Source organism: Sparassis crispa (assembly GCF_003851025.1).
Source record: "Sparassis crispa DNA, contig_000000F, whole genome shotgun sequence".
NCBI classification, from domain to species: Eukaryota; Fungi; Basidiomycota; class Agaricomycetes; order Polyporales; family Sparassidaceae; genus Sparassis; species Sparassis crispa.
The window spans coordinates 3,781,377-3,794,868 of NW_020939747.1; the positions used below are offsets into that span (position 1 = coordinate 3,781,377).

At 52.3% G+C, this 13,492-nt stretch overlaps 4 protein-coding genes across 4 annotated transcripts; 3 read left to right on the forward strand and 1 right to left on the reverse strand.

Annotated features, from left to right (window-relative positions):
- Positions 1-704: 704 nt before the first annotated feature.
- On the forward strand, positions 705-3,072 carry SCP_0114140 (Uncharacterized membrane protein; the record flags this gene model as incomplete). The annotated part of the gene is made up of 15 exons (XM_027753637.1): positions 705-951; positions 1,005-1,024; positions 1,077-1,092; positions 1,143-1,366; positions 1,420-1,486; positions 1,539-1,553; positions 1,613-1,739; positions 1,791-1,890; positions 1,952-2,027; positions 2,078-2,414; positions 2,471-2,546; positions 2,598-2,655; positions 2,709-2,765; positions 2,820-2,981; positions 3,038-3,072. The coding sequence occupies 15 exons, from the start codon at positions 705-707 to the stop codon at positions 3,070-3,072; spliced, it is 1,617 nt and encodes a 538-aa protein (XP_027609438.1).
- Positions 3,073-3,424: 352 nt separating this feature from the next.
- On the forward strand, positions 3,425-7,440 carry SCP_0114150 (predicted protein; the record flags this gene model as incomplete). Its single annotated transcript, XM_027753638.1, has 7 exons — positions 3,425-3,742; positions 3,805-3,982; positions 4,032-4,595; positions 4,649-5,221; positions 5,278-6,710; positions 6,758-7,079; positions 7,139-7,440. The coding sequence occupies 7 exons, from the start codon at positions 3,425-3,427 to the stop codon at positions 7,438-7,440; spliced, it is 3,690 nt and encodes a 1,229-aa protein (XP_027609439.1).
- Positions 7,441-7,585: 145 nt separating this feature from the next.
- SCP_0114160 (hypothetical protein) lies at positions 7,586-9,241 on the reverse strand (the record flags this gene model as incomplete). Its single annotated transcript, XM_027753639.1, has 5 exons — positions 7,586-7,627; positions 7,688-8,764; positions 8,813-8,918; positions 8,972-9,027; positions 9,083-9,241. 5 exons carry the CDS (start codon positions 9,239-9,241, stop codon positions 7,586-7,588), a joined length of 1,440 nt encoding a protein of 479 aa, XP_027609440.1.
- Positions 9,242-9,613: 372 nt separating this feature from the next.
- On the forward strand, positions 9,614-13,423 carry SCP_0114170 (hypothetical protein; the record flags this gene model as incomplete). Its single annotated transcript, XM_027753640.1, has 11 exons — positions 9,614-9,688; positions 9,765-11,159; positions 11,226-11,542; positions 11,623-11,725; positions 11,839-11,920; positions 11,981-12,110; positions 12,165-12,515; positions 12,564-12,642; positions 12,692-12,795; positions 12,850-13,309; positions 13,361-13,423. 11 exons carry the CDS (start codon positions 9,614-9,616, stop codon positions 13,421-13,423), a joined length of 3,159 nt encoding a protein of 1,052 aa, XP_027609441.1.
- Between the last annotated feature and the right edge of the window lie 69 nt (positions 13,424-13,492).

The window sequence follows — 13,492 nt, forward strand, 5'->3', positions numbered from 1 at the left end:
AGTTCGGAAGGTGGTTCCTGTAGTAATGGTGAGTATTGTAAGCCTAGATTGCACTAACTTACTCACATTTTCTTTGTTTTCCTTTTCACTATCCTGTCTTTGGCACACTCTTTTTTTTGCATGGTTCCCGAGGTTTGCAATAGAGCGCCGGTGCGCGAGCTTTCATTTCGCCATGAAAGTGGAGAAGGATCGTGTCGCCACAGGCAAGAAATGTGGTAATTACTTAACATGTCCATATTGTAAAATTTTATCTTATTTCTCTCAGTGTGTGAGATTTCTCAAAAGTCGGAGACCACAATTATTTGAAGCAAAATATTCTTAATAAGATTGTGGTCCTACTTTTACCTTGAAGGTGATGATGCTTGAGAAATAAGAAATTCTTTCCTTCTCGTCCGCCAAAAGAATGTAAGCGTGACAAAATGGGTCACGTGATAGTGGTCGGGTTTGAACTGGGTCTATCTTAGGAGTGACCTGTGACTCAGGCGCAGGCGCCCGCCACGTACATCCTCTTTCGTGACACGTTACAAACGCTTAAGCGCCGAAGCGGGTTCAGTTCGCGAGGCCTCTGACGCGTGACTGAACCTATAGGTCGTTTCACTACAGTACTTGATTGCATGACTACTCATCAAAACGATCCCCCCCATCATCCCAGGCGGCGCCAGAGGGTTCAACAAGACAACTCACATACAGACGACCACGAGGAAATGCCCCCCAAAGCTCTCTCCACATCCTTGGAGAGCATCCAAATTCTGCCGCGCACGCCGAAGACGCCGCGAAGTGGCCATCATAGGTGGACACCGTCAGACGGGCAACTAGATGAAGTTGAGTTGAGTCTACTGGATGAAGATGAGCGGCGGGAGGCGGGGAATGGCGTCGCGGTTGGGGAATCACTGCTTAGTGTGAAACATCCTGTGCAAGACACGAGTGCGATGGTGTTGCTAGTCATTCTTTGTGAGACTGCCACTTCTCTTCTTTGCATATGTGTCACTAAACGCGTTGGAAAGATCTAATACAAGGATTTCCCGTGAGTTTGATGCTCTTTCCCGTCATCATGTTCGCTCACACGATACATGCAGTTAGGACTTGCTCTAGGTATGGGATCGTATAGACCTTGTTCACCCTCACTCATCCAAGCGGTACAGGGTCGATACCATTCATTCTACGTGAACATTTATCTTATTCGCAACTTGCTGTGTTTTCCTTGTCGAGCTATCCATATTCTCTCAAGCTATTATGGTCACCCATCGTTGATTCGATGTTCTTCCGTTCCTTCGGTCGTCGCAAGTCCTGGATCATACCCATGCAACTAATTATTGGAACCATAATGCTCGCGCTCTCATTCCGGGCCGAAGAGATGATGGAACACGTCGGTCTTCTTTTCTCTGGGATCGTTGACGGGCCCCGTTGATTTCGTCGCAGCCCGCAGAACATCTATACGAGTTGACGGCGGCGTTCACCGGCCTCGTGCTCTTTTCTGCAACACAAGGTTCACCCTCTTCTCTCGACATCGCAATATTCGTACTGACTTGGCAATGCAGACATTGCGGTGGACGGTGAGGGAAAGGCTAGGAACTCAGTTTCGATGTCTCCATGTTGACGATGCAATTGTCAGGCTGGGCTCTGACCCTGCTCTCTGAAGAGAACCTACCTTACGCGGCCACTTGCCAGACAATAGGTCTCAATTCAGGGTACCTACTGTCATATACTGTCTTCCTTGCTTTAAACAGCGAGGCTTTCGCGTGCGTTGTAATTGTTTACCTGGCTTATCAAATTCGCTTAATTATTTGCAGCGAGAAATGGCATATTCCCCGGTTGACTTTGAGCGGCTACCTCTTGTTTTGCAGTGCAGCCTCATTTCTGGTCACAATCTGGCTATTATTCAAGAGAGAGGCAAGTGATTGTCCCAGGGTCCAATATACATGCTACACTGAGATCTTTATCAATGGACCAGGGCAAAGAGACTTCTGACGAGGACATCAGCATAAAGTCAGTCTACTTGGACATGTGGACAATCTGTAAATTGCGACGTACGTTGACCTATTTTCAGTTATGTTTCCTTGCTTAATTTGCTGTGTAGACGTGCAGACTCTATTGATTGTGCACTTATTTGCTAAGATTGGCTTCCAAGCAAACGATGCTGTCTCCCAACTCAAGATGGTGGAGAAAGGTCTGGGTCGGGAAGACCTGGCTGTTACCGTCCTCATAGACTTCCCGTTCCAAATATTTGGAGGTTGGCTCGCCGGAAGATGGTCTCGTGGTGAAAAGCCTCTGCGAGCGTGGACGTATGCTTATTGGCCCCGCTTGACTCTGACTCTCACGGCCACACTAATCGTGTATTATTTCCCCAAACCACCAATCTCCACTGGCTTCTTCATAGTGCTGATTGTACAGACCGTAGCGGGTTCGTTCTCATCGTAAGTTGACCGTCCTTGACAACGCGAGTCCTAGTAAATGTCCCGACCTTCTCCAGTACGATTCAATTCGGCGGTATCTCCGCGTTCCATACCCGCATTTCAGACCCAGTTGTTGGTGGAACATACATGACCGTATGTGCCATCTTCCATGCACGCTGGCTTCGCGCTTGACCGTCAATGTAGCTCTTGAATACTTTCTCCAACCTCGGTGGAACGTGGCCAAAGTTCTTCGTTCTCAAGGGTATGTCGGTTCTGTCTATTTTAGGTTCATGACTGAATGGCCGTGCCGTGCAGGGGTCGATTTCTTCAGTATCGCGACGTGTAAAATTGGTCATGACTTATCTGTCAAAGGTTTGTACATGATTGTTCCGTGATTCTTAGGATGTCTGCTCATTGCCCTTATAGCGGCCGAGTGTGTTTCTGAACACGGGAAGACATCATGTGCCGAACTAGGAGGGGAATGTGTCACCGAACAGGATGGCTACTACATTGTCTCGGGCATTTGTCTAGGTTTGGGCCTGTTATCCGTTATCTCCTACATGATCCCCACAGCGCGTAGACTCCAAGGTGCGTTTCGCTCGCCTAATGCATCATCGATCATTCAACTTACCTCGTGGTTGCAGCAATTCCTGTAAGCAAATGGCGAGTATATTCCTAGAGCGATGGGACGGAGTGTACATATTTTTTGACATATTTTGATAATGTCATTGCAAGGGCGTCTCACCTGTGTCGATGTCACTGCATGTTGCGGGTTGCAGCACTCTCCCGTCAAAACGTGTAGAAAATGAGGAGATGGACTTTGCGGGGCGGCGGCGCGCCGGCCCTGAGGTTAGTCATGCCGCGTGTAGATTCTCTGGTTACAATTGGGGTCAGGTCTAGTGATCGCTACTTTCACATATTCTCCTCTACTCGTACGCGCCGCCAGCTAACTGAGCGATCATTTTACGCCGCATTTGTGTCAATCACATCGACCTTTCGCAAAACTTGTCGTCACCAAAATGACCACCACCATGATGCACTTTGGTCCAGAGTGGATGCGCACGAAGCAAGGTTCCCGTCCTGCGCCGTCCCCACCTCTCGCGAGCTCGCCTGTACCTCCTGGAGCGTCTACATACTCTGCGCTGGTCACTCCTACTGCTAACCCCCAGCCGGAACGACGCGACGTCGTTCATCCCTTCCGATATTCTAAGGAAGAATTGCTCCGCATCTATAAGGAGGGTGGTGGCAAAGGTGGCTTGGGCCTAGAGGTGGAGAGGTGGGAGGGGATTGTTCGTGAGGTGGGCTGCGATCCTATTGGGCTCAAGGAAATGGGCGAGGTGGAGAAGAAGGTCAATCACCGCTTTCCGTATGTTTCCGGTCACGGCGTGAACTCATCGCCGTGAACGTGCAGATTTTCGCGGGATCGCTGAATTCTGAGATCCGCCGACGTCAATCTACAGACTACTTGTCTCCTCTCGCCACCCCTTCTCTCGGAGATCGCCCGAAACTTAACCATACAACGTCTGGAGCTGGTAGCCCCATGCGTGAACGTCTGGGCGGATTCGTGGGCAGAAGGCGGGATAGTACAGGTGAGTTCTCGTCGTACTCTCTGGATACAACCTAAACAACCGCGAGCAGAAGCGCAACCCCTCACAATTCCCAGAAAATTATCCTTATCTTCCATGCAAGGGCCTTTGGCTTCGCCGCGCGAAACTGGACTCCCTTCTCCTAGGACTCGTATCGGACAGACTCTTGGTTTCGATGGTGTACTGAGTGAGTCATGGTCGTCAAGGCGTAGAGCTTCCGACGCCTTGGCAAAGCCTGGCGGAACATCATCCGGACGTCCAGAGAGGGACACGAGCGATGCTGGACGTGATTCCAATGAATCTTACATCAAGGAAGAAGAGGAAGGAGGTGCTCCTCCCAGTCCAGAACACCTTCGTGGTGGTGATAATGCAGCTGCTCAACCTACACCGAGCCCACGTCCCGATCCTCCAATAGCCACTACAGGTCGGGGTTCGGTTTCCGCGGACAACGTTAGCGGGAGTATGGCATCTCTATCTCTGGCAGGTCAAGGTGATGGAGGTGTAGCCAATGGCGTTGGGATCACTGAAGACCCGATGATGTCAAAGCCTCCTCTAGGCCTCACGGATTTAACCAGTGTTGAGTGGTCCTATCTGGATCCTCAGGGTCAAATACAAGGTTCAGAGTCGCCCTTTCACACTGGTTTTCCGCCATCTCATATATGTTATCAGGGCCGTTCCGTGCGGATCTTATGCAGCGTTGGCATGATGAAGGTTACTTCTCACCCAATCTCCTCATGAAGCGTACACATCTAGACTCAGAGTGGATGTCAGTGGGCGAGATGTTGCGTGGCGCTGGGAGTAGTCCCATATTCCTTACACCCGCTATAAGTTCGGTCCCTCCTCCTGGCCTTCCCCGTCGTCCAGATCCTCTACTTGAAGGTCCAGTCCCGGATAGAGACCGAAGTTCACCTTATCAGCCTGTCCCTACTATGTCCCGGCGAGGCTCAACACTAGACTCGTTTATGCACAGTGGACCCAATAGTGCGTCTGCCTCGCCTGCGTCCTCTTTTGGTGCGGCAAGATTCCTGATTAACTCCCCCGACCCAAATTCCTTTGACGGGCGCACAACGGACCATCTCTATTCTGATGCCTCAGCGGGATCATTAATAGCAGGATTCGCCGCCGACCCAATGGTCCGGAGGCGAGCGACATTGAATGATACCTTCGATCCAACGTTAGCTGATCAAACATCCTACGCGAACCTCACACCTGGAAGAGTGGCTGATGGACTTGGTTTTGGTGGTGGGTGTTGCGTTGGCAGTTGTTTTCCCAATATTGATTCTTGCGCAAATATTCAGGCATGGATGGCATAACTACTAGTTCTGCTGATTCTGTCGGTCCTTTCAGCTCCAGCTACGGTGCCTCTACAGCCGATGGCGGGTCTTCATCGAATGGAAACTATGAGAAGAATGCCATTGGTGGACATTTGTCCATGAGCTTCACTAACGGCGAATTTGGAACCATTGGTGGATTCACTAACCAGTCGCGCACGATGAATCGTGATGTGTTCGACGGGGCTGCGTTGATTGACAGATCCGATTCTCACTTAGGTGTTAGCCTCGGAGGCCCATACGCCAATGGAAACGCTTCCTCTTTCCAATCAAATGGCCAGTCATTTCCGCGAAATACCTCTCTTCAATATTCATTGCCACCGGATGGTCACTCTTTGCAAGCTATGTCGGATCGACAGGCTGAAGCCTCTCTGCACGCCATGCCTCTCAACCAGCAGCTCCCACGTTCTTTCGCACCATCTGCCTACGCCGGCTCCCAGTCAAATTGGGCTCCACAGGAGCCTCCAGCATTCCGTCGGCCAGGTCCCTTCGACCCGACCTTTCCCACAGCCAGCAACACTGTTATCTCCAGTGTACCCACACTCCCTCAAACTCCTTTCAACCGCGCTCTGCAGACGAATCAACCACCATGGTATGCTGCCTCTCAGGGCGTTGTCAGCGACGGGTGGAAAGGAGATCCCAACGATCTTACCGTTGCGAATCTCGGACAACACAATCAGCAGCAACAGGATACTACCCAGCGTCACGCACCCAATGTTCCGATCGATGTTAATTCTCAACAGCGTGAGACGATCGTCGAAGCGTTTCGTGATGCGCAGTCGCAATCCACGACGGCAGCGCCATCGACTACTCCCTTGACTCCAGCTGAGCCTTCCCGCCCACCGAAACCCAGTCGCAAGGCTTCTGCCCCGACACAGTCTACTGCAATAGCGCCAGCTCCTAAAACTACTGCTCCGTCTACCGCTGTACAGCCACCTTCGCCAGGACAGCCTGTTGAACATAAGCCAGCATGGTCTATGGAAGATGACAAGAAATCAAAACCTTCTGGTGTTGCTTCGAGTCTGCGGGAAATCCAGGAAGCAGAGACAAAGAAGTACGAAGCGCGCAAGGCCGCTGAAAGAGAACGCGAGCGTGCTGCTCGTGCCGCTGCTGGAACTCCTTCGCAGACTGAAGAGTTCCTGACGTTCACGACCTCCTGGGGCTTGCCGACGTCACAAGCTGGAACGGCTCGTCTAACTCCTACTGCTGCCAAGGAATCTACTGGTTTCTCCAGCTCGTCCAATGTGCCTGTTTGGACGAATACACCAAAGACACCCGTAGCAAAGAAGACCATGAAGGAGATCCAAGAGGAGGAAGAGAAGCGGAAGAAGCAGGCTGTGAAGGAGAAGGAGACGGTTGCCGCCGCGGCGAGGAGAGCCTATGCAGAGACAACCAATAAGGTGAGTCCAATCGCGTAACTGACCTCCTATTACTGATTTGCGTCCAGCCTTCTTCATCTGCTCAGCCATCTGGCGGAGCTTGGACCACAGTGGGCACTGGTGGGAAGACGTCTAGTGTAACGCCTGCTGCTGTTCGTCCTCCAGCTTCGACCTCGGCTTCTACCAAGGTCGTTCCTAGCACTTCAGCTGCAGTAGTCGCTACGCCGCCCTTGACTATTCGAGCAACAGTACCCGCTACGTCCTCTCCTCGAGCTCCCGTTCCAATCAATCGTGCGTCATCGAAAGCCGACGAAACACCGTCACCACCGTCGCAGGAATTTTTGAGGTGGCTAAGTGACTCGTTGAAGGGACTGAACGGCAGTGTTAGCTGTACGTTGTTGTTCTGTGGCCCCAACGCTAATCGATCTAACACTATCTTTGGCTCTCAGATGAGGAAATCACGTCGATGCTGCTGTCATTCCCGCTTGATCCTGATTCCTCCACGGTAGAGATCATCTCCGATCTCATCTATGCTAGCAGCACCACTCTCGACGGCCGTCGGTTCGCGTCAGAATTTGTGAGCAAGCGCAAAGCAGACGCATCGTCGCGTCCGAAGGGGGCCTCATCTGTGGGTGCCGCCGGTAAGACCCCGTCCATCGCGGAAGTGGTGAAAGCGCAGCCAAAGCCGGCGCAGAACGAGTGGGGCGGGTTCAAGGTGGTGAACAAGAAGAAGAAGGGTGGACGTGCGTGAGTGCAACTGCTCGTGATCAAGCCATCTCATAGGCGGGGCGGCAAACTCGAAGATCCTGAACGCTATGTGCTGTTCGTACAAATGTCTATCTTAATAATAATATACACGATACGGTATACAGCATTCAGTGTCAGGGCATCTCCTATCATGTGCTTCCACCAGCACCTTGTGAAGAACTGGCCGTTTTCTTGTTTGGGATGTAGTGGTAAGTCCCACAAAATAATCTTTAATCAAGGTGACCACCTACCTCTGTCTCAATGGTATCCATACTGAAAAGATGCGCCATCTCCATCATGCTCATGTCCGGACCTGTGCCATGTTCGTCGAAAAATCCAGGGTCCAGATGGGAAGACAACAGATCGATATTATTGAGATCAAATGAGGTCTCGTGTCCATTAGGAAGCGAAGACATTGATGAGGAAATATCAGCATGTCCCGAGGTTCCAAAGCTCGCAAGGATGGATCCAGGGGACGGGGTCGCAATTGCGCCCACTGTCCGCGGGGTGGAGGCAAGCTGTTCCATGCCACTGGTGTTCGTGGTCTCCGAAGGCCCGTCTAAGGAGGCGAATAAATCACCTCCATCCCCGGAGGCACCCGCAGAAGTAAATGCGTCAAGTAGATCCATCCCAATCTCGTCCTCCTTTTTCATGTCGTCAGATTGAGCCTGAGCACGGCCGGCGACTGTTCCCGGAGCGCCAGGCTGATACAACAGATTGGACCCACTCTCGCCGGTGCCGACATCAGCAGGGCCAGTGAACAGGTCCATGTCCATGTCGAGGTCCAGTTCAATTGGTTTGTCTGCTGAGCTCCCCAGTGCAGGGTCCGTCTCGGATTGTTGCCCAACGGGCTGCATGTCCATATCTGCAGTAAGGTCGATGTCAATATGTCCGCCCGACGCGTCGCTGAGCGCAGCGACAAGAAGGTCTGGAGGAAGAGCACGCGCCGACGACTTAGGCGCGAGAGTAACAGGGGAAGATAGCCCGCTGCGGAGAATCTCTTCCGGATTCATCCTGAGAGCCGCAGCAGATAGATCGAGCTTGTGGGGAAACACGGGGCGCTGTAGTGAGGAGAGAGAGATGGTAGATTGTCTGCGCGCAGAGATGGGCTTCGCCGACTGAGGAGTCGCAGATAGCCCGAGTTTCGACGCGACTAAAGATTGCTCTAAGCTGGGGGAAGGCGAGCCGGGCGGCGTCGACGCGGACGGCACGAAAACGTCTTCCACAGGTGGAGGGGCTTTCTTCGCAGCTGACGCCGCTGCCTCCTCAGCTTCAATCCGTCGCTCTTCGCGAGATATGTCGCGTCGTAGGACAGTGATCGCACGGAGCTAGAACGCCTTAACCGGAGTAGGATGGAACTGAAATGCAATACTCACTAGATGTGATTCCATGGCATCGCACAGCTGATCATACTTCTCAATCTCACGGCCAAGACCCGAGGTAAGAGAGCTGGGTGGGTATGGTGCGTACTTATGTACGCCACTAAGAACATATTCAGTCTCGTCCTTGCCCAACAATTCACCTAAGCAACGTACAGTCTCTTGACATCGGCATAGAAGCCATAGATTTGGCCAGTCTTCACCGTAGCATTCTAACCAAGAGGCCAGTCAGCTGAAAAGGACGTACATTAATTCGGAAAAACTCGCCCGCAGACACGATGAAAGCGCATTCATCTCAGCCTCTAGAATCGCGAGAGGTGGTGGGGGTACAGGAGGGGGTGGCATAGCTGCATGTTTGGCGGCTTTGATTGAAGCAGGTGCATCCTTTGCACTGGATGCCTTGCGAGCATGACCTTTTGGCGGCATATTAAGATGTGGCGTCTAAAGCATCCAAGTACTGGCTCTTTATCGTACAGCACAGCCTGAATGAGATCGCTGGTACTTAGTGCGCAGGAGCGACAGGGACAACGAGGGAGTGGTGGCGGTTCAAGCCGTCGGACGCGCATGGAGCAGTTCTCTCACTCACAGCCAACACTTTTGGATGTCCTCCACGATACCCGGTCGACTCCCTGCGACGACACCACCCACATCGACACATTACTCTACTTCTCGTCTAGATTATTCTAGTTCTGCTTAAGTCTCTGTGCATGCACTTGGGGCGTGTTGGCACTGCCACAACCGTTGCAGCGATCGCAGTCGTTCGTATCCACATCTTGACTCTAACAAAGCGGCAAGATCATGCATGGCTCTCCGGAAAGCGTTTGGAACCATTCTGACTTACACCTTGACGAGGCCAGTTTATCATTGACACCAGTTGAGTCCCTGACGTCCCCAGCACGTCCCCAGCATCCTACATGCGTGACCTAACCTTTTTGCTATCATCACGTAGCGTCGAATTCGACATGTTTCGTCGATTCAAGTCCGCAATTTAACGCCTTTCCCTGTCCGCGATGCCTTTGCTTCTGCTCTGAAGCAGCCTTCAGAACAGCCGCAATTCACTTCTCATGGTCATTTAACCGACGACCTCGACGTCACGATAGGTCGCAAACACGGAAGGAGGTTTTCGACTGCATCTAGCACTACCTTGTCGTCCGTGAGAATTGAAGCAGAGGTAGGGCAGCATGAGACAGACCATACTACCGAGTTCGGCGTCAGAAAGAGGACGACTTCGAGGGCGAGTATGTCCAGTGGACTGAGCTCTCCTTCTAGCCCCTCGCTTGGAAGACGATACTCTGTGACTGCAGCAGTGCCGACGGTGCGACCGTTCCACCGTCCACGCACGATATCTGTCGCATCTTCGGCTGCGCGTGCGAGCTTCACCTCTCCAGCCATTTCAGGTGAGCCAGGGACTTCCAAATCTGCTAGCTTTTCCGGACTGTTGCGAGATACTTCGCAAACCGGCTTGGAAAAGGTCTTGCAGTCCCGCCTTGTCGAGACTTTCATCACCATCCGTCTTCCGACCGCTCCGGTTGCACATGCGTTGGATGGTGCACATCAAGGACAAGCCGATCATCATGAAAACTTTTCCTCTAGATCGCCCACACCAAGTTTGAAGTCGTCGTCAAGTCGAGAACGGGTTGCATGCCCGACTCGCAAACCGGATTCGGCGGCGCTCCGACGAAATACCGTCTCCGCTTCGTCAAGCTCGCTATCTCCGAGTAAACGGAGTGTAACTCTGTCTTCATCGAACCTGCGGAATGGCGCATCCAGCTCTCACTCGAAGGCTTCATCTGTATCATTTCCGAACGGGAGGGCGCTCAAGACACCGTCTTCGCCACCGTCGCAAAGACAGCGTTCTCCCATCCCACCTCCCCTTACCTCACTTCTACCGAAGACCGAACACTCACGGTTACCGGGCTATGCTCTATCCTCACAAGAGCACGCGTGGCCCGCACCGGACTATCTTTCTCCCATCCATAGACCTTCCACCAACCCATATTTTCAGCTCGATGCGCGATCTGGTTTTGAATTTGCCTCAAGCGCAGATGTCAGTGGGACGAGGATGCATATAGAGGTATGGGGACGTGTCGGGAGTGGGCCTGGATGGTCATCTGCTCAAACGGGAACGAACGACGAGTGTTCCGGCAGAGAGCGACGAGGTAAGAACAAAGAGCGGGTGGCCGAAAGTAGTCCGGTCAAGGCACACAGAGGGTCAACACCACTGAAGCCATCGGATGTCAAGGGAAAGGGAAGGGAGAAGGAGAGAGAGGGTGAACTGTCAGAGTGGAAAGTGTTGGAGGGGTGGGACTTTGAACTGGATAACCTAGTTCCCCTACCCGAGGATGTAAGTAGTATTCGTATAACTTCTCTCATCACCTCCGCTATCTTGTCTGACTATCCTCGTTTGTAGTTCGTGGCCCACCCGTCACACCTTCCATCCAATACCCTTCTTGTCACTCTTTCACCCCCAGGCCAGACGTTCTACCTTCCTGCGCCTTCACTGAATAAGGGCATACCGTCTCCGCTGCCTACGTCTTCTACTGGTTACAATTCCGATCCAGAAACTGATGTTCGGAATATTGCGAGTGCCGGAGGTATCATAACTTCCGACGAGACAGCGAGGAGGTTGGTAGAGAAGATGGAGCAAAATATACTTGTGATAGAGGAGCCGAGCGTATTTAGACGCAGGAGAGAAGTTCCCTCTGCTGGATGGCAAGATCTCCTGAAGTACGCGCAGTATCCTTCTCACTGTTCAAGTATCTATCCCCTATCACTTCTTGAGGGGACTGACGATATTCTGTTGTCAGAGTCATTAACCTTCAGACATGCATCAGTGACACACAGGAGTCACTTTCGGGCATCGTGCGACCAATCAACAGATTGGTACTTAAGGGTGGTGCGATTTATGCAGTAAGTCGCATCTCTCTTATTTGCTTAGCTTCTGTGTTTTTCGCCCGCTTCGGCGTGCGTTGTATGGCTACTTTTGTTTGACATGTGTGAGCCTCAAGCTTATTGACTGAAAGACCCGCGAAGTTTCCGAGCGCACGGCTTGGGTGGCTCAACTGAACGAGGAGACCCGAGCAGTAGATACTGAATCGGACAGAGGTGAGTGCCATTCGATCTAATCGGGGTGTCGACGACAACCGATCAATGACTCCCTTTCAGCGAGGAACCGAATCGCTGCTCTCAGGGAGGACCTCCGAAGTCGTCGGGAACTGCTTACATTGGCTCGACAGTCACATGCCCAGTTCACGAAGGAAGAGGCTGAGCGGGAATTGGAGCTTGCAGAAGAAAGGCAAGCGCATGCCAGTAGTCTTTCCTTCCTGCAATAGGCTGATCTTCTTTCTAGGGAATGGCTGTCGTCCCTTCGAAGCAATCTCAGTCCTATGCGCAGCATACTCATCACGACGCTTGCGAACATATTTCCTATTGAGCTTGTTTCGCCGCCAGATCTGCTGTTCACTATCCTTGACGTACCCCTGCCAATACCACTCGCTGCCACAGATCCGGCACCACCTCTATCGCTCCTTTCACACAAAGAGGTGACGGAGGACGCGGTTGCAACTGCACTCGGGTTTGCCGCCCAGGTTGTGCAGTTACTTGCGGCATACATGGGCAAGGGCCTTGTGTATCCTGTGACGTGTGTGGGGAGCAGGAGCCTCATCAAAGATGGCATATCTGCTATGGTGGGGCCCAGAATGTGAGTCTTACCGCCACGCATCTTTATGTTTCTCACCGATAGTTTCAGGTTTCCCCTGTTCTCGAGGAGTGTGGATACATACCGGTTCGAGTATGGCGTTTTTCTGTTGAACAAAGATATTGAGATGGTAGGTTGCTCGATCTTGTTTCCTGATTGTTCATTGAAGGATTGCGTAGCTGATGGGTGACCGGGATTTACGAGCGCTTGATATGCGGCATACTCTGCCTAACCTGAAAAATCTTCTGCTGACGCTTACTGACAACGAGACATCGCGTCTACCGTGAGTGCAACATTTGATCTACGTCTTACGTGTTTTTTAAGAGCATTGTCCTAGATCGCGCCTAACAGTCGCATCGTCGTCAGTCTCGATTTCGTCCTTACAGTCGCCCATCCTCACTCCGTCCACGCTGCCGTCCGAGACTGCATCTCAGACACAGCCCGACGGCCTACCATCTATCAACACCACCGTTCCAGTCGCTGAGCACGACTCTCCACCCGCTAGCGGCTCCACCACCCCTACGACGTCTATCCCGGATACCGGTACCGCGCGTAAATCCCGCGCATTTATCGACCTTGCACCATTCACCGGCTTCCTTCGCTCGCGTTACCCATCTACAACTAGACCGACCGTCAAGTCTGTGCCCGAGGCATCGGAAGGCGCGCAAGACGCGTCTGGTAGTGCACCTCCCACATCGAACGGAGAAGCACAGGCAGAGTCCGAGGCGACCGGGGATGATGAGGATGACCGGAGGACCATCCGACCTGGCCTCGTAGACGACGAGGGGAAGATGGAGGTTAGTGGGGATGGCCATACTCACTTGGAGGACACTCATGACTTCGAGAAGGTGGACGAGACTGTACGTCCTCCCGCGGCAGTGCCAGCTGTACGGACACACGGAGTCAATTGAATTTATGTGTCTGCCCTGGGATGATGCTCTCTGCGCTGGGCAGTATGTTTCACGCATGCCAAGTTATTG